Source organism: Ornithorhynchus anatinus, chromosome 3 (assembly GCF_004115215.2).
Source record: "Ornithorhynchus anatinus isolate Pmale09 chromosome 3, mOrnAna1.pri.v4, whole genome shotgun sequence".
Lineage (NCBI taxonomy): Eukaryota > Metazoa > Chordata > Mammalia > Monotremata > Ornithorhynchidae > Ornithorhynchus > Ornithorhynchus anatinus.
The window spans coordinates 51067063-51092771 of NC_041730.1; the positions used below are offsets into that span (position 1 = coordinate 51067063).

General features: G+C 45.9%; 1 protein-coding gene across 1 annotated transcript in view; it reads left to right on the forward strand.

Annotated features, from left to right (window-relative positions):
* PSTPIP2 (proline-serine-threonine phosphatase interacting protein 2) overlaps positions 1–9720 on the forward strand; it is an 87923-nt gene extending 78203 nt beyond the window's left edge. Inside the window, exons 10-15 of the mRNA XM_029059376.2 lie at positions 64–162; positions 1294–1390; positions 3478–3556; positions 4768–4802; positions 6055–6112; positions 8568–9720. Of these exons, the coding sequence (XP_028915209.1) occupies positions 64–162; positions 1294–1390; positions 3478–3556; positions 4768–4802; positions 6055–6104 (360 nt within the window). The 3' untranslated portion in view covers positions 6105–6112; positions 8568–9720. The remainder of the gene's footprint in view (positions 1–63; positions 163–1293; positions 1391–3477; positions 3557–4767; positions 4803–6054; positions 6113–8567) is intronic.
* The last annotated feature ends 15989 nt before the right edge of the window (positions 9721–25709 follow it).

The window sequence follows — 25709 nt, forward strand, 5'->3', positions numbered from 1 at the left end:
ATTACACAATTATACAATTATACACTCTTCCACCCACTCTGTGTCTGTGTAATTTCTTCATAGTTCTGTGAGGCTCAAGAAAATGAACGAATTCATTTCTTCCGGAATTCTCTGTGGCTGCACATGAACCAACTCTCACAGCAGTGTGTCACAAGCGATGAGGTAAGGAGATCCAAAGCGGCTTCTGGGCTTGTTGGTACAGCGTGAGCAGTGCACAGAAAATTAGTCATCATCAAAGTCTTAGAAATAATAATAGTCATCATAATAATCCTAGTCAAATCTTCTAAGCACTTATGTGTGCCAAGGATTGTGTATGGTGAATTGGGTAGATAAAATATCTAGTCCCTGTCTTATATGGGGCTCACCATCTAAGGGTGAGGGAGAGCAGGTATTGCCTAATAATAATAATAATGATAACAGTAATTGCTAAGTGCTTATTCTGTGCTAAATGTGTACTGAGTGCTGGGGTAGATGCAAGATAATGGCAGGGGTGTAAGCTCCCTTTAGACTGTAAGCTTGCTGTGGGCAGGGAATGTGTGTGTTATATTGTTATACTGTACTCTGCCAAGAATTTAGTTCAGTGCTTTGCACACAGTAAGCACTCAATAATCGTCACACATAGGGGTGTAAGCTCCCTTTAGACTGTAAGCTCGCTGTGGGCAGGGAATGTGTGTGTTATATTGTTCTACTGTACTCTGCCAAGAATTTAGTTCAGTGCTTTGCACACAGTAAGCACTCAATAAATACAATCGACTGACAAAGGGAAAGGGAGATTCAATCCCCATTTTACAGGTGAAGAAACTAGGACATGGAAATATGAAGTGAATTGTCCATGATCACCCAGCAGGCAAGTGGCCAGGCTGGTATTAGAACCCAGACCCTCTGACTTTCAGGCCCGTGCCATTTCTACTAGCAAGCTAGCCTCACTAATGCTGAATTGTGAGGGCACAAGAAGGTCTGTCAAACCTCAGTTAGAACAAGCACCAAGACACTGCAGGATTTCAGAAGTCAGATTTGTGCCGGGGATTGAAAGTCCAGTTCAGGAGAAAATCTAGAATAGGTGTTTCCTGGAGGCTCCCTCTTAGAGCAATTCTAGTCTGGTCTGAGGGACCTCTCAGAGTTCTAGATTCTGGGCCAGGCCAGGAAGAGTGAAGAATAGATCGAGATTCCCACCTTGTTTAATCCCAGGACTAGGCGGAGTCGTCGTCTTTTTCCATTTCAAAATCTGAGAAAGACCGGATGAGCTGTTCCAGCGCTGAAGTTTCACGCCTTTTGATTTATCTTTCACATTAGTTGTACGAAGAAGTCCGGAAGAGTTTAGAAATGTGCAGCATCGAGAAGGACATTGAGTATTTTGTCAATTGCCGCAAAACCGGACAAGTTCCACCAGGTGAGTCGTGACGGGTAACTTTCAACCTAGTCTAATAGCAATGCTCTAAGCAGGTCTATATTTGGAATTTAGCAGGCACTGTACGCTTGCCTAATAAGTCATGGCCCAAATCCTATTTGTGCCTATAAATTCCCTTTCTGTGATTACCATTTCTCAGAGCTAGTAACAGGGTGGTCTTGATGGACAGAGAGATGTCGATCCTTTGGAGAGCAGATCTGAGGAGATTCCCACGGAGCCGTGGTCTTCTTATTTGATTTGGAAAGCTTGGATCATTTTATTTTAGCCTTTTCCTCTGCCCAGGTAGAGGAAATCTTGAGTTATAAGAGATTAATAGGTGGGCATGAGAAAGCAAAAGGCTTTTGAGAGAACACACTGTTAGAGATACATACATTCTTGAATGTTGTATCTATCCATTTTTATGGAAAATTACACTAGCCAGGATGAGATAGCAGTCCTTGTTGTTTTCTCTACTGGTTATGGATTTCTTAAATAAAGATCTTTACTTAAACCTGCAGTAAAGTTGTTATCTAAAAAGCCCCTTGCCCAGGGACAGCCATTTTTGTCATGGATGAAAAGTCACGTGTGACTTAAAGTTTGTCGAACGCTTGGCCTCTGTTTCAGCCCCTGCCTCCAAATATTCCAGGCCACAAAGATTTGTTTTTTTCTCTTCCTACCCTTCTCCCAGGAAGTCCATAGTTGAAGTATTTAACTAACCTATGACATCTCTGTAAAAAAGTGTGTTAGCCTCCTCTCCCATGGTTTATCGATGGAGGGGTTGGGGGAAGGGGGGAGAAGTGATTCTAGAAAATAAACAGAGTTAAGAAGGTCACGGGAAGTTGGTCCCAAGTCGGAATGAGAATTGCATCCCAGGTTGCTGGGCCATGGCCTGAACAGACCATGAGATAGAAGGCTTTCGTCTCTGGCAGCCTGTGAGTTTGAATCACCTCATCTTACTTCATCCACACAACTAATTATAACACTAATGATGGCATCTGTTAAGCATTTACTCTGAGTCAAGCACTGTTCTGAGCGCTGGGGTAGATACAAGCTAAATCAGGTTGGACACAGTCCCTGTCCCATATGGGACTCACATAGTCTCAAGCCCCATTTTACAGATGAGGTAACTGAGGTCCTGAGAAGTGAAGTCATTTGAGCAAGTCGCACAGCAGACAATTAGAACCCAGCCCGGATTAGAACCCAGCTCCTTCTGACTCCCAGGCCCGTGCTCTATCCACTAGGCCATGCCTCTTGTCAATGCTGTTTACCCTCTCAGCTCTCAGGCTGTGAGCAATGGGCCAAATCAGGGGAAGATGGGGAGTGGTTGGGGGGTGGAATTCTCCATTGGGATGACGGGTCTGGCCAAATTCTGTGATCGCCTCATAGGAATACAACATTGGACTGAGGTGACTCTACTTCCTCCTCTCTTCCTCACGCCCCCACCGCACCTGTTAAATACAGACTTGCAGGGTCGGAGAAGGCCATCTGGGGAAAGGGTCACTTGGGAGCACTGACCAGCCATGAGCAGGTTCTGCTGTCCACGCGGTCGCCTGTTTGAATTATCGGTCATCAGGGTGACTTCTGAATCCAGCCTCTTCAAAGGAGGGTGTGGGAATTAGCCACTGGGTGGACTTGTGGAGATGACGCCATGATGTCCTCTATAATATCAGTAATGATGGTATTTGTTAAGTGCTTACTACGTGCTCAGCACCGTTTGAAGCTCTGGGATAGATACAAGGTTATCAGATTGTCTCACCTGGGCTCACAGTCTTAATCCCCATTTTACAGATGAGGTAACTGAAGCACAGAGAAGTTAAGTGACTTGCCCGAAGTCACACAGCTGACAATTGGAGGAGCTGGGATTAGAACCCACTACCTCTGATTCCCAAGCCCGGGCTCTTTCCACTAAGCCTCTAGGCTATCAGCTCGTTGTGGTCAGGGAACGTGTCTACCAATTCCGTTGTATCGGTACTCTCCCAAGTGCTCAGTGCAGTGCTCTGCACACAGTAAGTGCTCAGTAAATAACACGGATCAATTGCTTCTAGAGAAAGCATTCCTTTCATGCTCCGATTCTCGATCTATCTTCCCAGCTCCCGTCCTTTATGAGAATTACTACAACTCACAGAAAAATGCAAACCCAGGGAAGGCTCAAGGACCCAGTGTGGCAAGGTAAAAATCAATCATATCTTGATTATAGATACATTTGCACGTATTTGTTTTGAATTCGGTATTGATATATAAATGTGTACTTTTTTCTTTAATAAAGTTGATTAAACTTTTTTGAAAGGCAGAGATAAATAGAACACAGAACTTTATTTCCAATTTTTTTTTTTAAGTGAAGATTATGGTACTTGTTAAAAGCTTAATTATGTGGCAGGCCTTAAACTACGCAGCGGGGAAGAGATGAGATAATCAGGTTGGTCATAATTCCTGTCCCTCATGGGCTCAGTCTGAGTCAGAGAGAGGAGGATTGAATCTCCATTTGACAGATAAAATAACTGTGGCCCACAGAAGCAAGTGACTTGTCCAAGGTCACACAGCCTACAAGTAGCAGAGCCGGGACTGAAGTCCAGGTCCTCTGACTCCCAGACCTGTGCTCTTTCCACCAGGCCACACTGCTCTAAAACAAAGGTGTACTTAATTGTACAAATAATAGACCAAACTGGGCTTCCGTGTTCCCATTACCTTTGTTCCGGCGATTTGTAACTCTTTGTGTGAAAGACTCAGTCAACGCTGGACAGTAGTTGTTAAACATTTACTAGATCAACATTAATCCTTCTTCACAACCTGACGTTACTGGGTTGCCAAGAGGGATTTAGGTTTGGAGAAGTTATGAAGCTTGCCATGAGATTTGGTACTGTGGTCTTCAGCGTCAGACTGTTGTTTAGCTTTGTACATCTGTGGGTGGCTTAGCCCAGGTGGACTGAAGAAATTATAGGCAGGGTGGCCTAGTGGACAGAGCATGGGCTGAGAGTCAGAAGGTCATGGGTTCTAATCCCAGCTCCCCCACTTGTCTGTTGTGTGACCTCGGCCAAGTCACTTTGCTTCTCTGGGCCTCAGTTACCTCATCTGGAAAATGGGGATTAAGATCATGAGCCCCACATGGGACAGGGACTGTGTGCAATCCGACTTGCTTGTATTCACCCCATTGCTTAGTGCAGTGCCTGGCACGTAGTAGGTGCTTAACAAATACTCTAATTATTGTTATTATAATAAATGTACCCGTGGCCATTCTTCTTTGAGATCTCGCTGATCCTTTAGTATCAAAAACCCAATTTGCTTATTATTCTTGGTCCTGAGAGTAGAACACAGCTATTCTAAGGTAGAAAATATTTGGGGTTTCAGAAAATCAAAAAGAAGTTCATTTTTGTTTCTTGCAGAAGAGGACCTCTTCCAGTTCCTTCAAATCTACCATGTAAGTATCAATGCAACGCTGTTTGACATCCTTCGTTTAGATTTATCTTCACTTGGGTATTTGGGTGTGGGCAGGTGGAGATGAGGTTTTCTTTGTGTCAGATGACAAATGAAAACTAGTTTCCTTTGAACTAAACCCTACGAAGGGCAATCGAGGGCCCAGGTGCAGATTGCATGGAATGCAGATTTTCACAATTGTGACACCACTGTATTTGTGACATCTCTGTGGTTTCATCAAGAGGAAATATAAACCAACTCTCTTTGGAAATTAAGTTCAAATTGGAAAAATGAGAATTTGGGCAAACTCTCAGTTATTCAGGGATTGGTGATCCAGTTTGGCCATAAATGGGTCCTGGACTCAAAACATCTCTTGAGCCGTCATCTACCTCTTTATTCCTAGTACTCTGGGCCCCAGTGGGAAGACGACTGGCTGGGAAGAGTATTTTTTTTTATAATAGTATTTCTTAAGTGCGTACTTTGTGCCAGGCACTGGGGTAGATACAAGCTAATCAGGTTGGACACTGTCCCTGTCCCACATGGAGCTCACAGTCATAGCCCCCCATTTTACAGACGAGGTGACTGAGGTACAGAGGCCCAAGATCGCACAGCAGACAAAGCCAGGCAGAACCAGGTTTAGAACCCAGGCCCTCTGACTCCCAGGCCCATGCTCTACCCACTAGGCCCCACTGCACAAACTATCATCCATTCCACCGGGTAGGTCCTGGATCCTGCAATCTCAGGACCGAGGCTTGTCCATCATCCTCGACGGACGTCCGTAACTGGCGTTTCATTCCATTGCAGCCTCTTGTATCCTCAAGAGGCCACAGCAGATTTCCACGGGAAGCAGCCTGGCTCAGTGGAAAGAGCCTGGGCTTCGGAGTCAGAGGTTATGAGTTCGACTCCCGGCTCTGCCACTTGTCGGCTGTGTGACTGTGGGCAAGTCACTTCACTTCTCTGTGCCTCAGTTACCTCATCTGTAAAATGGGGATTAACTGTGAGCCTCACGTGGGACAACCTGATTACCCTGTATCTACACCAGCACTTAGAACAGTGCTCTGCACATAGCGCTTAACAAATACCAACATTATCATTATTATTATTATTGGTGGGGCTTCCTGTTTGATACAGAGAGAAGACCATCTATTTCTTTCTTTACAGGTACTGGGAAAGTCTGGGAATATGTGAGAAGGAGAAGTCCATGCTCTCATCTGGGAAACATTAGATTAATTTGCTTTATTTCTTGTTCCACACAGGTGACCCTGATTACTCTTCAGTTGATGAATACAAAGTGATACAATATTAGCACCCACAGTAAGAGCCTTTTTTCAAATGTAATGATGTTTAAATTTCAAATAATTGAAGTCTTGGGGTAACCAGGAGGTAGAGAAGGGAAGCTTCCCTTCTCTTTCCTTGCTTCTCCCTTTTTCCCCCTTCCTCCTTACCCTCCTTCCTTCTTCCCCCCGATGGAAGCACAGTCATCTCTGTTCTTTAAATGTACACCTCCCAAACCCCACCCTTCACTGCTGGACAGCCTGCAGTGACAGAAAGGAATAAGCGGGCAACGCGTCTAAAGAATCACCTGCCCCAATCGAAACCCTTCCTGAGTTTTCTAACTTGTCTCATTTTTCCCTTCTAAGAATTCACTGTGGACCTCTCTTCCATGAATTTACCCAAACTCCTCTTTTTTTAAATGTTATTCAATAAGTCACATTTATTGAGCGCTTATTAGTAAGACCACCGTACTAAGCACTTGGATTTGTTAAGCATTTACTATTTGCCAGATACCGTAAAAGTGCTCAGTTAGCCCGTTGTGGGAAGGGAATGTGTCAGTTTATTGCTGTATTGAACTCTCCCAAGTTCTTAGTACAGTGCTTGGCTCGCAGTAAGCTCTTAATAAATACGATTATATGATAGATACAAGATAACCAGGTTGGGCACAGTTCATGTCCCATATGGGGCACACAGTCTTAATCCCCAATTTACCGATGACATAACTGAGGCCCAGAGAAGTGAAGTGACTTGCCTTAGGTCTCTTGTGATCCCTTCTACCTGTACAACTTGATGGGGTTCTTTTTTGTCTCCACTGACGTCACTGAACGTATTAAAGTGACCTCTCTGAGGGCCTGGTTCTGTTGGCAACTTTTTCATTGTACAGTAGTTGGAGTGAATGTATTTTTTAAATGTTTACTATGGGAAGAGCGCTGTTCTAAGCTCTGGGAAAGAATACACCTGTGGGGCAGACATTGTCAGACAACCTGGGAGAACCCCGAATAATATAGTCGTTTTTGCGTTCACTGGGGAGCGCATTCGAGCTTAGACGATAAGAACTACCAATCCTGTATGCTTATCTGAAAGAGAGAGGGGAGGAGAAAGAGGCAGCTTTTCAGAGTATCCATTGAATGGAGAAATTTGGATTGCTGCTTCTGGATCGTTTTCCTCAGCCATCCTACAGGACCATCAGTACCACCCCGGCTGGAGGGGAGGGTTTTTTAAATTTTAAAATATCTGTGAAACCCTTACTCTGTGCCAAGCACTCTTGTAAGCACTGGGGTAGATACAAGCTCATCAGGTTGGACCCAGTCCCTATCCTACTGGAAGTCACGGTCTCAATCCCCATTTTACAGATGCGGTAACCTAGACACACATAGAAGTGAAGTGACTTGTCCAAGGTCACACAGCAGACACGTGGCAGAGTCGAAATTAGAACACACCCCGCTGATTCCCAGGCCCGTGCTCTTTCCACCAGGCCATGCTGCTTCTCACACAAGCTCGTCGAGCACCGACTATGTGTCAAGCCCTGTTCTAAGCCCTGAAGTTTAAGGTCATCAGGTTGGACATAGTCCGTGCCCTCCGTGGAACTGACAGTCTTCATCCCCCTTTTACAGATGAGGTAACTGAGGCATAGAGAAGTGAAGTGACATGCCCAAGGTCACACAGCAGTCAAGTGACGGAGCTGGGATTAGAATCCAGGTCCTTCTGACTCCCAGGCCCGGGCTCCATCCCCGAGACCATGCCGCTTTTGAGCACTTGATAGAGAAGCAGCGTGGCTAGAGAAGCAGCGTGGCTCAGTGGAAAGAGCACGGGCTTTGGAGTCAGGGCTCATGAGTTCGAATCCCAGCTCTGCCACTTGTCGGCTGTGTGACTGTGGGCAAGTCACTTAACTTCTCTGTGCCTCAGTTCCCTCATCTGTAAAATGGGGATTAAGACTGTGAGCCCCACGTGGGACAACCTGATTCCCCTATGTCTACCCCAGCGCTTAGAACAGTGCTCGGCACATAGTAAGCGCTTAACAAATACCAACATTATTATTCACCCTACCCTCAGCCCCGCAGTGATATAGTACAGAGCCGTGATTTATTTGAATGTCTGTCTCCCTCTCTAGACTATAAGTTGCTTGTGGGGAGGAAATGTGTTTACTATCTCTATTCTACCGTACTCTTCCAAGCACTTAGTACAGCGCCCTGCACAGAATAAGTGCTCAATAAATACCACTGATTGATCATGACTCCCATGTGGGTCAGAACCTGTGTCCCATCCAATGAACTTGAAGAATCTACCCCCAACGTTTAGAACCATGCTGGGCACATAGTAAATGCTAAGCTTGTTACGGGCTGGGGATGGGTCTTTTTGTTGTTATATCATACTCTCCCAACGTTTAGTAAGCGCTCAATAAATGCGACTGACTGACCGAACAAATACTGTTACAGTAATATCAGCGATTGTTTCGTTTTATGCAGCTGTTTTCATTGTTTCCCTTTGCTTCAAGACAGAAGACTTCAGGCCTAACGCTCCAGCTGAAGAGAAGGAATTCTCGAAAGCAGCAGGTTGGTGGCCATTCGGAAGCCCATCTCTGTCAGCTTTGAAGACGTGGGAGTGAACCGTTTTTATTCATTTGTTCATTCAAACATATTTATTGAGCGCTTACTGTGTGCAGAGCACTCTACTAAGCACCAAGAAAGTACACTCTTAATATTTCAGACTGATGGAAGATAGTCTGCATTTAACATGACGACCAGTTAAAGAATCCTTCTTGACTCTAACCTTGTCGTACGCAGGGAAGGTGTCCACCTACTCTGTTTTACTGTACTCTCCCGAGTGCTTAGTACCATGCTCTGCACCTAGCAAACACCTCATTAAACACCACTGTTGGATCGATAATCTGCATTTAACATGGCGGCGGGTTGAAGAATCCCTCTGGTAAGCTCCTTGTGGGCGAGGAATGTGTCTACTAACTCTGTTGTCTTCTCCCACGCACTTAGCACAGTGCTCTGCCCACAGTAAGCACTCAATAAATACCATTCATTGATCGCTTTCACCCAAATGTTCCAGTGAGAAGATAGTCCTTTTTCCAGACAACTGCTGTGATTTTGGAAGATTTTCTGACTACTCTGTAGGAAACAAAAACCTTGCAATCTTGGGTGATGGAAACGTCTGCAGGATGTTTCGTATAGTTTATGTCAAAAGCCGATCCTTGTTGCCCGATAGAATTCTGCTATAGTCAGGGGGCTGCACAGCGTGTGATCTCAAACGCAGAGAACCTCACCGAGCTACTGATGCTAGTGAGTCTCTTAGGCTGAGCCGGTAAAGGTTGTACGGCCTAGTGAAATCAGCAAAGGCTCGGGAGTCGAGAGATCTGGGTTCTAGTCCCTGCTCTGCCACTTGTCTGGTGGGTGTGACCTTGGGCAAGTCACTTAACTTCTCCTAACAATTTCCTGTCCTCTGAAATGGAGATAAAATACCCACGTTCCCTCCTCCTGAGACTGCAAGCTCTATGTGGGATAGGACTGTGTCTGATTGGATTCTCCTGTTTCTACTCCATTGCTCAGCACAGTGCGTAGCACGTAGTATTTAATAAGTACCATTATTCCAATAAATAAATATTTTCTTGAGAAGCAGCAGGGCCTAGTGGGAAGAGCATGGGCCTGGGAGTCAGAGGGCCTGGGTTCTAACCTCAGCTCTGCTAATTGCTTGCGATGTGATCTTGGGCAAACACTCAACTTCTTTGTGCCTCAGTTTCCTCAACTGGTAAATGGAGATTAAATCCTACTCCCTCCTATTTAATCCGTGAGCCCCATGTGGGGCATGGACTGTGTCCACCCTATAGACTCGCATCTACCCCAGAGCTTAGAGCAGTGCTTGACTGTTCTAGTGAGCGCTTAACAAATACCAAAAAAAAAAAAAAAGAATTTAAATGGCAGCTTTGTTTTTAAGGCAGGTGGATCTGTTCTTTCAAGGTAGTTATCCATTCATTCATTCAGTCGCATTTATTGAGTGCATACTGTGTGCAGAGCACTGTACTAAGCGCTTGGAAAGTACAATTCAGCAACAGAGATGATCCCTACTCAACAAGGGGCTCACAGTCTAGAAGGGGGGAGAATTTGAGGAGTTTTCAGGGAACGAAGGCAGGCAGTTCACCTTGTTCTAAATAACAAAGCCACTATTTTTCTCAGTCAGAAAGTCTCCATGCAGTACTGAGCTCCTCCTTAGAGCCTTTTTGTTTAGACCTCTTGGCTCTTGAAGGAGTCAACCTCGAGAGCACCAAAGATGCTTTGTATTATTTTTTGCCACATTAGAATGGATGCTTATAGCGGGCAAGGATTGTTCAGTGTTTTCTATACTGCCCTCGACATGTTTTCCGTACTCAACTCCTAAACAACATCTTATGACCGCGATAGCACTTTTACGACACTGAAGATCTTGAAAGCACTTTCCTGACTTTCCCCAAAAGATGAGCCATCAAGGGCAACGATGAACATTTCCAACTGAAGGTTTCCTGAATTTTTGAGAAGAAAATGGGTCAAAAAGCTGCTGAACATGAAGTTGTATACATTCCCTGAGTGTAAGACTCGGTCAGAATTGACTGAATTGAATATTCTGTCAGAGAAATTAAAAATCCACCAAATTGAATACTCTGTCAGAGAAATAAAATATCCTTTAGGGATAGTTTCACCGTGGTAAAGGAGAGGGAATCGAGGCGTATGTTGTGTCTGTTGCCTGGTGAATTAAACCCCTAAAGGACCACAAAGATCTCAGATTTCAGGGGTCGTCCTCTAGACTGGAACTCCTCGGAGTCTGCCAACCCTGATGAATTCTCCCAAGCGCTTAGTACAGTGCTCTGCACACCAAAGCGTAGTGCTCCACCTACAAAAACTTAACCAATACCACTGATTGTCATAATGATTGCTTCAGACCAGGATGATGCTAGGACAGTTTCTGTCCCGATGCAGGGAGTAGGGACGGGCTGGCTGTGGCTCCCCCCTAAATGAAGAATTGATTGAGCACTTATTGTGTGCAGAGCACTGTACTGAGCGCTTGGGACAGCACAGAACAACAGAGTTGGTAGTTAAGTTCCTTGCCCACAACAAGTAAGCAAGACAACAAGTCTAAAGGGGGAGATTGATGTTAATGTTAAAGAAATTATGGATATGGACGTAAGTGCCGGGGGGTTGAGGGAGGGATGAATAAAGGTGCAAATCAAAGTACAAGGGTGATGCAGAAGGGAGTGGGAGAAGAGAAGCAGCATGACTTAGTGGATAGAACATGGGCCTGCGAGTTATTTTGAGTTCTGATTCCTGAGTTCTAATCCCGCTTGTCAGCTGTGTGGCCTTAGGCAAGTTATTTTACTTCTCTGTACCTGTTATCTGTAACGTGGGGATTAAGGCCCCACGTGGGGCAGGGACTGTGTCCAACCTGATTCGCTTGTATTTCCCTCAGCAATTAGCTCAATGCTTGGCACATAGTAAGTGCGTAACAAATACCACTAAAAAAAAAAAGGAAATGAGAGTTCAGTGACGGACTACAGTGACATTTGAAACTTTTGATGTCATAGGTGTGTGCCCCGTGGTGGGGGGCAGGGTGAGGGCAGAGGCCTTCTTAGCCTTTGGCAGTAGACCCCCAGAGCCGCTCAGACCTGAACGTTTCCAGGCGGAGCTGAAAACACCCAAAATGGAGGCCTTCTGGCTTTGAAGCCTTCCCTCTCCCAAGCCTCGTCCCCTGAAATTCTTGTCCCGCTCTCACCCCCGAGCTCCAGATGATCAGTCGGAGCCTTTGGTTGATGTTGATGCCGATATGGAAGTGGGCACGTGCCCTGCCTCAGTCGCTTAATTAGTGAGAGGCAAGATGGGGTGGAAGGGGGTGGGGTCCTCCAGCAGCTCCCTAGCCAGAGAATTAGGCTCAACGTTTGAACTTGGGAGCCTGAGGGTTTCAGTCTTTTATTTATTACTGGCTGTTCCTCAGGGATTCCAACTTTCTCTTTCTTAAAGGCAAATGTCTCTATGCGTTGATTACGGGCTTTCCCCCAGCTATTTTTGTAAAGTTTAATTTTACTTCACTTTGTTGGTATTATTTCTTGAAAATAAAATGAAACAAAGCATATGGTGAATGTGTCTGAAATTTTTGGGTTTTTGAAAATGCTTTTTCATTTCTTGCAAATTTCTCTCTCTCCCTCTCTCTCCTCCCCCTTTCTCATTCCTCTCCCTTTCTCTCTCTCTCTCCTCTCCCTTTCTCTTTCCTCTCTCTCCTTCCTTCTGACCTCTTTCCCTTTGCTTCCCCTCCTCCAATCCTGTACAACTTCAACTCCTTCTCCATCCTTTTTTAAGTACCACTGCTCTCATAACAAGAGAAAGAAGTTACCTTTAGGAAGAAAGTGGAAGAAGCAGTGAAAATTAATTTTCAAAGCCAGGCACGCACTGTGGAAGCTTTGGAATCCCTACATTTGGTGATGGGATTAGGATAGACAACACAGGCAAAAAACAACCCCCACTTTCCCATTTGCCAGGAGTACATTATAAAACCGGAGCCAGAAAAAATAAATGCAAGTGGGGCAAGTGTCTGGAAAAAAACCTAATTTCTGGTATAATAATATTTATTTTTGTCAGGAATTAACATTCTTGGCTTCCCAATTTTTGTGTTAAAATGGTACAGTTGGCATTTATTTAAACAGAGAAGCAGTGTTTCTTATTGGAGAGACCATGACGTTAGATGACTTGGATTCTAATCTCAGCTATACAAGTTGCCTGCTGGGTGACCCTGGGTGAGTCACTTAACTTCTCTGTGCCCCATTTTCTTCAACTGCAAAATGGAGATTAAATATCTGTTCTCCCTCTCCCTAAAGCAGGGACTGTGTCCAACCTGATTATCCTGAGTGTTTGAGGACCCCCATAACACCTTCCCCCACACCCAGGGCAGGTCCCAGGGATGGGGCAAGAGAGGCCTTGACAGGCAGGGGAAGAGGTGTTCTAGAGTCACAGAAGGGGGCTGGATTTGCAGTTGAGAATCAGTGTACGCAGGCCCGGGAGTCAGAAGGTCCTGGGTTCTAATCTCCTAAACCCGGATCTGCCGCTCATCTGCTGTGTGACCTTGGGCAAGTCACTGAGCGTCTCTGGGCCTTAGTTACCGCATCTATAAAATAGGGATTAAGACTGTAAACCCCATGCAGGAGAGGGACTGTGTCCAACCCAGTTGCTTAGTTACCCCAGTGCTTAGTACAGTGCCTTGCACATAGAAAGCGCTTAACAAATGCCATATAGTAATAATAACAACCTTGTATCTACCCCACTCTTAGAACAGGGCTACACACAGAGTAAGTGTTTATCAAATACCGTCATAATAACGATCTCGTATTTCCATCACACATATTAGAAATATTGAAGTTAGGATGCTTAGAATATCTTGGGTCAGAAGCCCTTAATCACTTGGATTAAGGGGTATAGGCACACCCCTTCAGCCCCACCCCACAACGTGGGACTGAAATTGGGATAAAGATTCTAGGGTAGGAGTTGAGGGACAGGGATTATGTCTGCCCCAATTAATTTGTATCTATCCCAGTGCTTAGAATAGTGCTTGACAATCTATCAATTGTATTTATTGAGTTCTCACTGTGTCCAGACTAGTCTACTAAGCATTTGGGAGGGAGAAGCAGCATGTCTTAGTGGCAAGAGCACAGGCTTGGGAGTCAGAGGATGTGGGTTCTAATCCCGGCTCCGCCACTTGTCTGCTGGGTGACATTTGCAAGCCACTTAACTTCTCTGTGCCTCAATTATCTCATCTGTAAAATGGGGATTAAGACTGTGAGCTCCACGTGGGACAACCCAATTAGCTTGTAACTACGCCAGCGCATAGAACAGTGCTTGGCACATAGTAAGCACGAAACAAATACCAAAACATTGTAACAGTGTGATCAGATACATTCCCTGCTCACAACAAGTTTACAGTCTAGAGAGGGAGACAGACATTAATGTAAATAAATCATGGCTATATATGTAAGTGCTGTAGGGTTGCAAGGGGGGATGAATAAAGGGAGCTAGTCGGGGTGATGCAGAAGGGAGTGGAAGATAAGGAAAAGAGGGCTTAGTTGGGGAAGGTCTCTTGGAGGAGGTGTGCCTTCAATAAGGCTTAAGGTGGGAAGAATATCTGTGGTCGGATATGAGGAGGCAGGATGTGAGGGAGAGGTTGGAGTGAGATAGGCAAGCCTGAGGTACAGTGAGTAGGTTGGCATCAAAAGAGTGGAGTGTGTGGGCTGGGTCGTAATAGGAGAGCAGTGAGGTGAAGTAGGAGAGGGCAAAGTGATTGACTGCTTTAATGCCGACTGTAAGGAGTTTCTGTCTGATGCAGAGGTGGATGGGCAACCACTAGAGGTTCTTTAGGAGTGGGAAAACATGGACTCAGTATTTTTGTAGAAAATTGATCCGGGCAGCAGAGTGAAGTGTGGACTGGAGTGGGGAGAGACAGGAGGCTGGGAAGTCAGCAAGGAGGCTGTAGCAGTAATCAAGGTGGGGTAAGCTAAATGTTTGGACTAACGTGGTAGCCATTTGGATGGAGAGGAAAGGATAGATTTTAGCAATGTTGTGGAGGTTGAACAGACAGGATTTAGTGATAGATTGAATATATGGGTGGAATGAGAGAGAGGAGTCAAGGATAATGCCAAGGTTACAGGCTTGGGAGGCAGGAAGAATAGTGGGGAAGTGAGGGAGAAGTCAGGGGAAGGACAGAGTTTGGGTGGGAAGATAAGGAGTTCAGTTTTGGACATGTTAAGTTTGAAGCGATGGGAGGACATCCAAGTAGAGATGTCTTGAAGGCAGGTGGAAGTGCGAGACTGCAGAGAGGGAGAGAGATCCGGGCTGGAGATGGAGATTTGGGAATCATTCATATAGACGTGGTAGGTGAAGCCATGGGAGCAATGAATTCTCTAAGGGAGCGGGTGTAGATGGAGAATTAAAGGGGACCCAGAACTGAGCCTTGAAGGACCTCCACAAGTTAGGGGGTGGGTGGTAGGGGAGGAGCCCATGAAAGAGAATGAGAATGAACGGCCAGAAAGCTAGGAAGAGAACCAGGAGAGGACAATGTCAGTGAAGCTGAGGTTGGATAACATTTCCAGGAGAAGGAGCTGGTCGACAGTGTCGAAGGCGGCTGAGAAGTAGAGGGGAATTAGGATGGAGTAAAGGCCTTTGGATTTGGCAGGAAGGAGATCATTTGTGACCTTTGGGGATAGTTTCTGTGGAGTGAAAGGGGCAGAAGACAGACTGGAGTTACTTCAGTAGAGAATTGGAGGAGAGGAACTTGAGACTGCGGGGGTAGACAACTCGCTCAAGGAGTTTGGAGATGAATGGTAAGAGGGAGATGGGGCTGTAACTACAGGGAGCTCTGGGGTCAAGGGAGGGTTTTTTTTAGGATGGGAAGACATGAGCATGTTTGAAAGCCTCTGGAGAGGGAACACTTGAAGATGGGGGTCAGGGAAGGAAGAAGGGAGGGACCAAGTGTTTTGATAAGGTGCCGAGGGAGGGCGTCGGTTGTGAAGCTGGAGGGGATGGATTTTGAGAGAAGGCAGGAGATCTCCACTGGAGATGTTGCCGGGAAAGATGGGAGATTTGAAGTAGGGGTGGATTGGGGTGGGGAGGGATTGAGGAGGGGCTGGGGAGATTTTAGGGAGATCACTCCTGTTAATTTCTGTTTTCTCAATAAAGTAGCTGGTCAGGTTATTAGGGGCAAGAGATAGGTGAGGGGGATTTTGAGGAGGGAGTTAAAAGTCTGGAACAACTGGCGAGGGCAATGGGCATGGGTGTCAATAAGGATGGAGAAATCATTTTGCCGGACAGAGGAGAGGGCAGAGTTAAAGCACGTAAGCCTAAACTTAAAGCGGATGAGGTCTGCCTGTTATCTAGATTTCCGCAAGCAGCGTTCTGCGGCTTGTGCACAAGCAAGCACAGAGGAAGCAGACTGTGGAAGTGATGCAGGATTGTGGGTAGGTTGCACGAGATTGACAAAGGGGTAGGGGAGCGAGTGCGTTGAGTTTGGTAGAGAGGGTGGTGTTGAGAATGTCAATTTGGTCACCAAGGGAAGGTCATTTGGGCCAGGAGGCTAAACGGAGCATGGCGACTCAAGAAAATTGCGGAGGTCTCTGGGGGGGGAACAGCACAGATTTGTGAGGTGGAGGTGTGTAGGAAAGAAGGCAGGTGAGGAGGTTGTGGTCAGAAGGAGCGATTTCAGAGTTGGTGAGGGTAGAGATGGGGCAGTGGCCAGAGATGATGAGGTTGAGTGTGTGTCCAAGTTGGTGAGTGGACGAGGGGACTGGAGCGGGAGGTCAGTGGAGTTGGGGAGTGATAGAAAGCGGGCAGCAGAAGGGTCAACAGGAACATCTGTGTGGATATTAAAGTCCCCAAGGATCAATGTAGGGTTGGAGAAAGAGAGAAGGAATTTGAGAAAGGGATCAAAATGGTTCGGAAAATTGGAGGTGAGGCTTTGGAGGTGTTAGATGACTGTTACTAGAATCTGGAGTAGGTGTTAGAGATGGGTGATTTGGGCATTGAAGGAAGGAAAGGATGGGTAGGCGGAATGGGTTAAAAGCGGCACTGGGACATGAGAAGGAAGCCAACACCTCCTTTCCCAGTGAGTCTGGAACAGCAGGTAGTAAGTGCTTAACAAAGACCATGATTATTATGCTATCCTAAAAAGGAGCAGAAAAGAAATGTGATTTTTAAAAAAAATCACCCGGGAATTAGTTCATTCAATAGTATTTATTGAGCGCTTACTATGTGCAGAGCACTGTACTAAGCGCTTGGAATGTAGAATTCAGCAACAGATAGAGACAATCCCTTCCCATTGACGGGCTTACAGTCTAATAACTAATAATTAGTTATGCAGCACATACCTCCATTTCCCCACATTTCCAGTGAGGAGGCAAGAGATTGTTAAATAAGGGTAAATACATTCATCTCAAGAAGAATGTACAGTGTCACTATGTGGAAAGATGTCAAATGAAAAAATTGTTGTGGAGAATTGCAGTCTGTTTCTCAGGTTTCTCTGGCTCTGAGTTCCCTTACCCTGTATAAATATGTCGTTTCTCCCCCACAGCCCAGGAAAGGTTAAGCCTTATGTTCCTAGTAGGCGTTCTCTCACTTTTCCGGGGCAATTACTAATTTAATCTGTAGAATGCCAATTTCATTGATTTTACATTTTCCCGGAAGGATAGACTGCTTGAAATTTTGGGCTAGGAATTTTTGGAACTTTCCTCCTGGTAAGTTCTGCTTATCCTGAAAAGCGGAGGATGTTTGGACCTCGAAATAACGAAAAAGAAAAAAATATATTCCGGTGTTCATGCTCATTTATAGATTGCAAGCCCCTTCAAGAAAGGGATCCTGACTAATTGTATTGTTCTGTTACAAGCGCTTAGGACAGAGTTGCTGCATATAATAAATACACGATAAACTTTACTGATTGGTTTAGTCGATAGGAATGATGTCAATTTTACATACTGGAATGAGGTACAGGAGTCTGGGAAACCATGAGGTTGCAATGTAGAATTTAAAGTGTTTCCAAATCTGCCTAGATGAGACTGACACATTCTATTGCATTAACTCCCATCAACATCAATCAATTAATCAATCACCTCATCTAACAGAAACTCTTCAACCTCAGCTTTAAAACACTCAAACCCCTTGCCTCCTCCTACTTCACCTCGCTACTCTCCTACTCCAACCCAGCCTTTGCCCCTGGTAAATTTTGCTTATCCTGAAAAGTGGAGGATGTTTGGACCTCAAAATAAAAAAGAAAAAATACATTCCGGCGTTTATGCGCATTTATAGATTGCAAGCCCCTTCAAGAAAGGGATCCTGACTAATTGTATTGTTCTGTTTCAAGTGCTTAGGACAGAGTTGTCCTAATTAACCTTCTCACTGTGCCTTGATAATAATAATAGCTGTGGTTTTCTCGTCTATCTCACTTCCAACCCTCCCTCACGTCCTGCCTTTGGCCTGGAACGCTCTCCCCCTTCATCTCTGTCACAGCATTATTCTCCCCACCTTCAAAGTCTTAATGAAGGCACATCTCCTCCAAGAGGCCTTTCCTGACTAAGCCACATTTTCCTCTTCTCCCACTCCCTTCTGTGTCACCCTGACTTGCTCCCTTCATTCATCTCCACTCCCAGCCCCATAGCACTTATGTACATATCTGTAATTTATTTATTTTAATGTCTGTCTCCCCCTCTAGACTGTAAGCTTGTCATGGGCAGGGAACGTGTCTACCAAGTCTGTTATGCTGTACTCTCCCAGTGCTCTGCACACAGCAGGTGCTCAATAAGTACTGTGTCGGGGCTGGGTGCAAGGGTGGCAGGGATGGAGACCCCAGCCCAGTCCACCCCGCTCCTCCCACTGCTGCTTCTGGGTCTGGGGGCTGCCCGCCTGCCGGAGGGCTGGACTAGGTGGTACTCGCTGTACTATTTCACCACCGGAGTGACCTGACCCGGCCCCGGGCTGTCCGAGTTCATGTCGGTGGGCTATGTGGACGACGTGCAGTTCGACAGGTTTGACGGCAACTGGGGCCGGGGCCGGGTGGAGCCGCGGACCCCGTGGATCAAGGACAACGAGGGATGGAAATACTGGGACCAGGAGACAGAGATCTTCAGGAGCAGGGCACAGAATTTCCACGTGGGCCTGCAGAACATCATGGGCTACTACAACCAGAGCGAGTAGGGGTCTCACACCATTCAGGGGATGTACGGCTGCCAGCTGCAGGAGGACAAGACCACCGGCGAAGGGTTCATGCAGTACAGCTACGACGGGCGGGACTACATCGCTCTGGACAAGGCCACGCGGAGCTGGACGGGGCTCGGCGGAGAGGAGGCGTCCAACGGATGGGCCACGCTCATCTGTCTTCTCGGCTCCGGGGAGCCAACCTTATTCTTCTCAACGGCTCCCCGAGGAACAATTCTATTATCATTATTACTATCATTATTATTATCATCATTAGCTGTTAACACTATTATCATTAGCTCCACACGTGTTAATACTGTTAGTATTGTTTTTGTCCGCCTGTCTCCCCCGATTAGACTGTAAGCCTGTCAGTGGGCAGGGACTATCTCTATCTGTTGCTGATTTGTACATTCCAAGCGCTTAGTACAGTGCTCTGCACATAGTAAGCGCTCAATAAATACTATTGAATGAATGAATAAGTATGATTGATTGATAAATATGGGAAACCATTTTCCACGCGCTTTGCTCCATGTAGTTGATTTTGCACCTGGACGATTTACCTTTTTAACTCCCCAAATCTGCAAATATTGTGGTAGATTGCCTCCTGGACAGATTAGGAAAATTGAAGGCAAGAAAAAAGAATGAAAAGGACAATAACCCTCAGAATCGTGATGCTTTGGTCATGCACCACTAGCTTAAGCAGCCGAGTGCGACGACAGGTGAAACGTGAACTCACCAATAACTGAAATCACCAATAACTGTGTGAAGTATGAATTGTGTGTGTGTGTTTTCCAAGCATTTTATGTGGTTTACAATTTTTATACCAACGTGATCACTCTAGCCCTTCTGGCATGCTCTCCTGGATCTGGTGCCGAACTGTACTTTCCAAGGGCTTAGTACAGTGCTCTGCACATAGTAAGCGCTCAATAAATACGATTGAATGCATGATCTGGTCTCTCTCCAAACTCCCATTAGGTGACCACAGCACTAAAGCTACACATTGCCACATCGTGGCGCTCTTCCCGCTGCAGACCTGACTGATTTCTAGATCCTCCAAAGCTTTCATTTCATCAATCAATAGGTTTTTTTAATCTTTTTTTTGAAGTGCTTACTCTGTGTCCCACACTGTTTAAACGTTGGGAAAGATACAAGTTAATTCGGTCAGAATTAATCCCTGTCCCATTGGAGGCTCACAGTCTAAGTAAAAGGGAAAACTGGTATCAAATCCCCATTTTGCAGTTGAGGAAACTGAGCCATAGAGCAGTTAAGTGACTTGCCCAAGGTCACACGCAGACAAGTGGTAGTTGGGTGCCTAACCTTCACAGGCCACTGTATTAAGCCTTGAATACAATAGAGCCGATAGACATTCCGATCCTTTTAATGGGAAGACTGACACTAAAGTGAATTGTAGGTAGGATAAATAAATGCATTAGTGGTAGCCTTTATTTTAATTTTGATAGTACTGTTAAGTGCCTACTACGTGCCAGGTGCTGTACTAAGCGTTGAGGCAGGGACGAGGTGCTCAGGTTGGACACAGTCCCTGTCTCACATAGGGCTTAATCCCCATTTTGCAGATGAGGTAACTGAGGCACAGAGAAGTGTGGTGAACTGCTCCAGGTCACATGGCAGAGGCATGGCAGAACCGCAATTAGAACCCTGATACTCTGACTCCCAGGCCCATGCTCTTTCCACGAGACCATCCTTTTTCTCAATTGGTGAAGTGTACCTTCTAGGCACTTGAGAGTTACTGAATAAGAAAGGGGCATGTTCCAGGCCTACAAGCAGCTAATACTTTGAATATTTACAACTAGAATGGTCCACATAAACAATTAAATAAACATGTACTTAGTTCTAAAGATGGATAAAGACAAGCTTATAAGTGCTAGAGGTTTCTGAGGGGATGATAAGGCTCAGTGTCCTGGGAAATAAACTGGGTGAGTTTATTGGAGGAGGTGGGATTTTAGTAGGTATTTAAATGTGGGAAGATCTGTAATAATGATAATATTCATTCATTCAATAGTATTTATTGAGCGCTTACTATGAGCAGAGCACTGTACTAAGCACTTGGAATGTACAATTCGGCAACTGTTAGAGACAATCCTTGCCCAGTGACAGGCTCACAGTTTAAATGGGGGAGACAGACAGCAAAGCAAAACAGAACAAAACAAAAACAAGACAGCATCAGCAAGATAAATAGAATCAAGGGGATGTACATCTCATTAACAAAATAAATAGGGCAATAAATAAAATATACAAATGAGCACAGTGCTGAGGAGAGGGAAAGGGGGAAGAGCCGAGGGTGGATGGGGAGGGGAAGGGGGAAGGATAGAGAAAGGGGCGGGCTCAGTCTGGAAAGGCCTCTTGGAGAAGGTGAACTCTCAGTAGGGCTTTGAAGAGGGAAAGAGAGTCAGTTTGGTGGATGTGAGGAGGAAGGGCATTCCAGGACAGTGGTAGGACGTGGGCCAGGGGTCCACAGCAGGATAGGCTTGAAAGGGGGAACGTGAGGAGGTGAGCAGCAGAGGAGCGGAGTGCACGGGGTGGGCAGTAGAAAGAGAGAAGAGAGGTGAGGTAGGAGGGGGCAAGGTGATGGAGAGCTCTGAAGCCAAGAGTGAGGATTTTTTGTTTCATGCGAAGGTTGATAGGCAACCACTGGAGGTTTTTGAGGAGGGAAGTGACATGCCCAGAGTGTTTCTGTAGGAAGATGATCGGGGCAGCGGAATGAAGAAGAGACTGGAGTGGGGAGAGACAGGAGGAAAGGCCATCAGAGAGGAGGCTGACACAATAATCCAGTTGGGATATAAAGAGAGCTGGTGCCAGCATGATAGTTGTTTGGATGGAGAAGATAGGGCGGATCTTGGCGATATTGTAAAGGTGAGACCGGCAGGTATTGGTGACGGACTGGATGTGTGGGGTGAATAAGGGAGCAGAGTCAAGGATGACTCCAAGGTTGCGGGCCTGTGAGACAGGAAGGATGGTCGTGCCATCCACAGTGACAGGGAAGTCAGGGAGAGGACAGGGTTTGGGAGGGGAGATAAAAAGCTATAATGATGGCATTTGTTAAGGGCTTACTATGTGCTAAGCACTGTTCTAAGCACTAGGGGGTACAAGGTAATCAGGTTGTCCCAAATGGGGCTCACAATCTTGATTCCCATTTTACAGATGAGGCCCAGAGAAGTTATGTGATTTGTCCAAAGTCACACAACTGGCAAGTGGTGGAGCTGGGATTAGAACCCATGACCTCTGACTCCCAAGCCCGGACTCTTTCCACTGAGCCATGCTGCTTCTCAAAAACAATGGTATTTGTCAAGGACTTATTATGTGCCAAGCACTGTTGGGATACAAGGTAAGCAGGTTGTCCCACGTGGGTCTCACAGTCTTAATCCCCATTTTACAGATGAGGCACAGAGAAATTAAGCAACTTGCCCAAAGTCACACAGCTGGCAAGTGGCAGAGCCAGGATTAGAACCCATGACCTCTGACTCCCAAACCTGGGCTCTTTCCACTGAGCCACGCTGCTTCTGTGGTCTAACTGATGTGGGAAGGGAGACAAGGGTTGAGAAGGGATGGAGCCAGAAAAGTCGAGTGTGAGATACAGTTAGACTGGGGCTTGGGAAGAACAAAATCAGTAAATCAGGAAATAGGGCGTGAGATCAGATAGGTAAGATGGGACCAGATGGTGGAGAGTCCTGAAGAAAGTTGGAAGGAGTTTTTGTTTTCTGCAAAGAGGTGGAAGTAGCCAGTGGAGGGTTACATTATGTAATTTATGTGTATAATGTCTGTCTCCCCTGCTAGAATAATGACTGGGGCAGCAAAGTGAAGTATGGGTTAGAGAGGCAGGCAGGACAACAGTCTGAACCAGTAAAAAAGAAGGACATTTTCATTGGAATTGAAGACAGAAATATTGCAGAGATTGAGAAATAATGAACCATTCATTCATTCATTCATATTTATTGAGTGCTTACTGTGTGCAGAGCACTGTACTAAGCGCTTGGAAAGTACAATTCTGCAACAGATAGAGACAATCCCTGCCCAAAGTGGGCTCAGTCTAGGCTCACAGTCTAGAAGAGGGGAGACAGACATCAAAACAAGTAAACAGTCTTCAATAACATCAATATAAATAAGCAGAATTAGAGATACACATACATCATTAATAAAATACATAGAATAATAAATTTGTACATATATACACAAGTGCTGTGAGGCGGGGAGAGGGGTAGAACAGAGGGAGGGAGTCGAGGGCGATGGAGAGGGGAGGAGGAGCAGAGGAAAGGGGGGCTCAGTCTGGGAAGGCCTCCTGGAGGAGGTGAGCTTTCAGTAGGGCTTTGAAGGGGGCGAGTGAGCTAGTTTGGCAGATGTGAGGAGGGAAGGCATTCCCGGTCAGAGGTAGGATCTTCCCCATATGAATATCAGAGCAGCTCACTGAGTGGAAAGAGCCTGGACCTGGGAGTAAGAGGACCTGAATGCTAACCCCAGCTCCACCAAGGGTCTGCTGTGTGACTTTGGGAAAGTCACATAGCTTCTCTGTGCCTCAGTGTCCTCATCTGTAAAAATGGGGATTCAATGCCTGTCCTTCATCCTACTTAGACTCTGAGCTGTTTGTGGGACGGGATTGTGTCTGACCTGACTAACTTGATCTACCCCAGCACTTAGAACAGCGCTTGATACACAGTAAGTATTTAGCAAATGCAAATTCAGATTTGAGAATCAAATTTCTGAAGGAACAAAATGATTAAAAACCAGCACAAATCTCAAGCAGACACACTTGTCTGCTGTGTGACCTTGGGCAAATCAGTTAACTTCTGTGGGTCTCAGTTACCTCATCTGTAAAATGGGGATTAAGATTGTGAGCCTCATGTAGGATCTGTACTGTGTCCAACCTGATTTTTATGGATCCATCCCAACATTTTGTACAACAGCTGACACCTAATAAGCGATTATTAGGTACCATTAAAAATATTCAAAGATTACTGGGAGGAGGGGCTGGTAGTAATGAGAGTATTTATAAAGCTTTTTGCAGTAATATAGATTTGGGAGTCATCTGTACAGCACTGGTAACTGAATCCATAGGAGAGGATGAGTTCTCTGAAAGAATGAGTATTAAGTGAGATAAACTGGAGAGCCAAAACATAGCCTCAAGGAACACCCACAGTTAATGGGGAAGGGGAAGAAGAAAAGCCAGCAAAAGAGACTGAGAAAGTACGGGCGGAGATGAAGGAGGAAAACTATGACAAAACTGTGTCGGTGAACCAAGGTGAGATGTTATTTATATTAAACTTTATTTTAAATTTATTTTAAATCATATTTATTTATTAATATTTATTCCTATTAATGGCTGTCTCCCTCCTCTAGACTATAAGCTCGTTATGGGCAGGGAACGTGCCTGCTAATTCTGTTGTATTGTTCATTCATTCATTCAATAGTATTTATTGAGCGCTTACTATGTGCAGAGCACTGTACTAAGCAATTGGAGTGAACAAGTCGGCAACAGAAAGAGACAGTCCCTGCCTTTTGACGGGCTTACAGTCTAATCGGGGGAGACAGACAGACAAGAACAATGGCAATAAATACAGTCAAGGGGAAGAACATCTTGTAAAAACAATGGCAACTAAATAGAATCGAGGCGATGTACATTTCATTAACAAAATAAATAGGGTAATGAAAATATATACAGTTGAGTGGACGAGTGCAGTGCTGAGGGGATGGGAAGGGAGAGGGGGAGGAGCAGAGGGAGATGGGGGAAAAAGAGGGTTAAGCTGCGGAGAGGTGAAGTGGGGGCGGTAGAGGGAGTAGAGGGAGAAGGTGAGCTCAGTCTGGGAAGGCCTCTTGGAGGAGGTGAGTTTTAAGTAGGGTTTTGAAGAGGGGAAGATAATTAGTTTGGCGGAGGTGAGGAGGGAGGGCATTCCAGGACCATGGGAGGACGTGGCCCAGGGGTCGATGGCGGGATAGGCGAGACCGAGGGACGGTGGGGAGGTGGGTGGCAGAGGAGCGGAGCGTGCGGGGTGAGCAGTAGAAAGAGAGAAGGGAGGAGAGGTAGGAAGGGGCAAGGTGATGGAGAGCCTTGAAGCCTAGAGTGAGGAGTTTTTGTTTGGAGTGGAGGTCGATAGGCAACCACTGGAGTTGTTTAAGAAGGGGAGTGACATGCCCAGATCATTTCTGCAGGAAGATGAGCCGGGCAGCGGAGTGAAGAATAGACTGGAGCGGGGCGAGAGAGGAGGAAGGGAGGTCAGAGAGAAGGCTGACACAGTAGCCGGGATGTAACAAGAGCCCGTAGCAGTAAGGTAGCCGTTTGGGTGGAGAGGAAAGGGTGGATCTTGGCGATATTGTAAAGGTGAAACCGGCAGGCCTTGGTAACGGGTAGGATGTGTGGGGTGAACTCGAGAGACGAGTCCAGGATGACACCGAGATTGCGGGCCCGAGAGACGGGAAGGATGGTCGTGCCGTCCACGGTGATAGGAAAGTCTGGGAGAGGACCGGGCTTGGGAAGGAAGATGAGGAGCTCAGTCTTGCTCATGTTGAGTTTTAGGTGGTGGGCCGACATCCAGGTGGAGACATCCTGGAGGCAGGAGGAGATGCGAGCCTGAAGGGAGGGGGAGAGGATGGGGCAGAGATGTATTGTCCTCTCCCAAGCACAGTACAGTGCTCTGCACATAGTAAGCGCTTGTTATATATGATCGATCGATTGATTGATTGCTACCAGAAGCAAGGAGTTGGAAGAGAAGTGGAGACAGAAGATGCATCCAACTTATTCCTGGTGTTTGATCAGGAATGGGAATAGGAAAATGGGTCAATGACTGCCTGTTGCCATGGGACTGAGAGATGACTTCTTTGGTATGGGGGAGATTAGACTGTGGGAACGAATCTACCAATTGTTGTATTGTGCTCTCCCAAGTGCTTAGTGCAGTGAGTGCTCAATAAATTCTATTGATGTCTGATGGAAGTGGGAA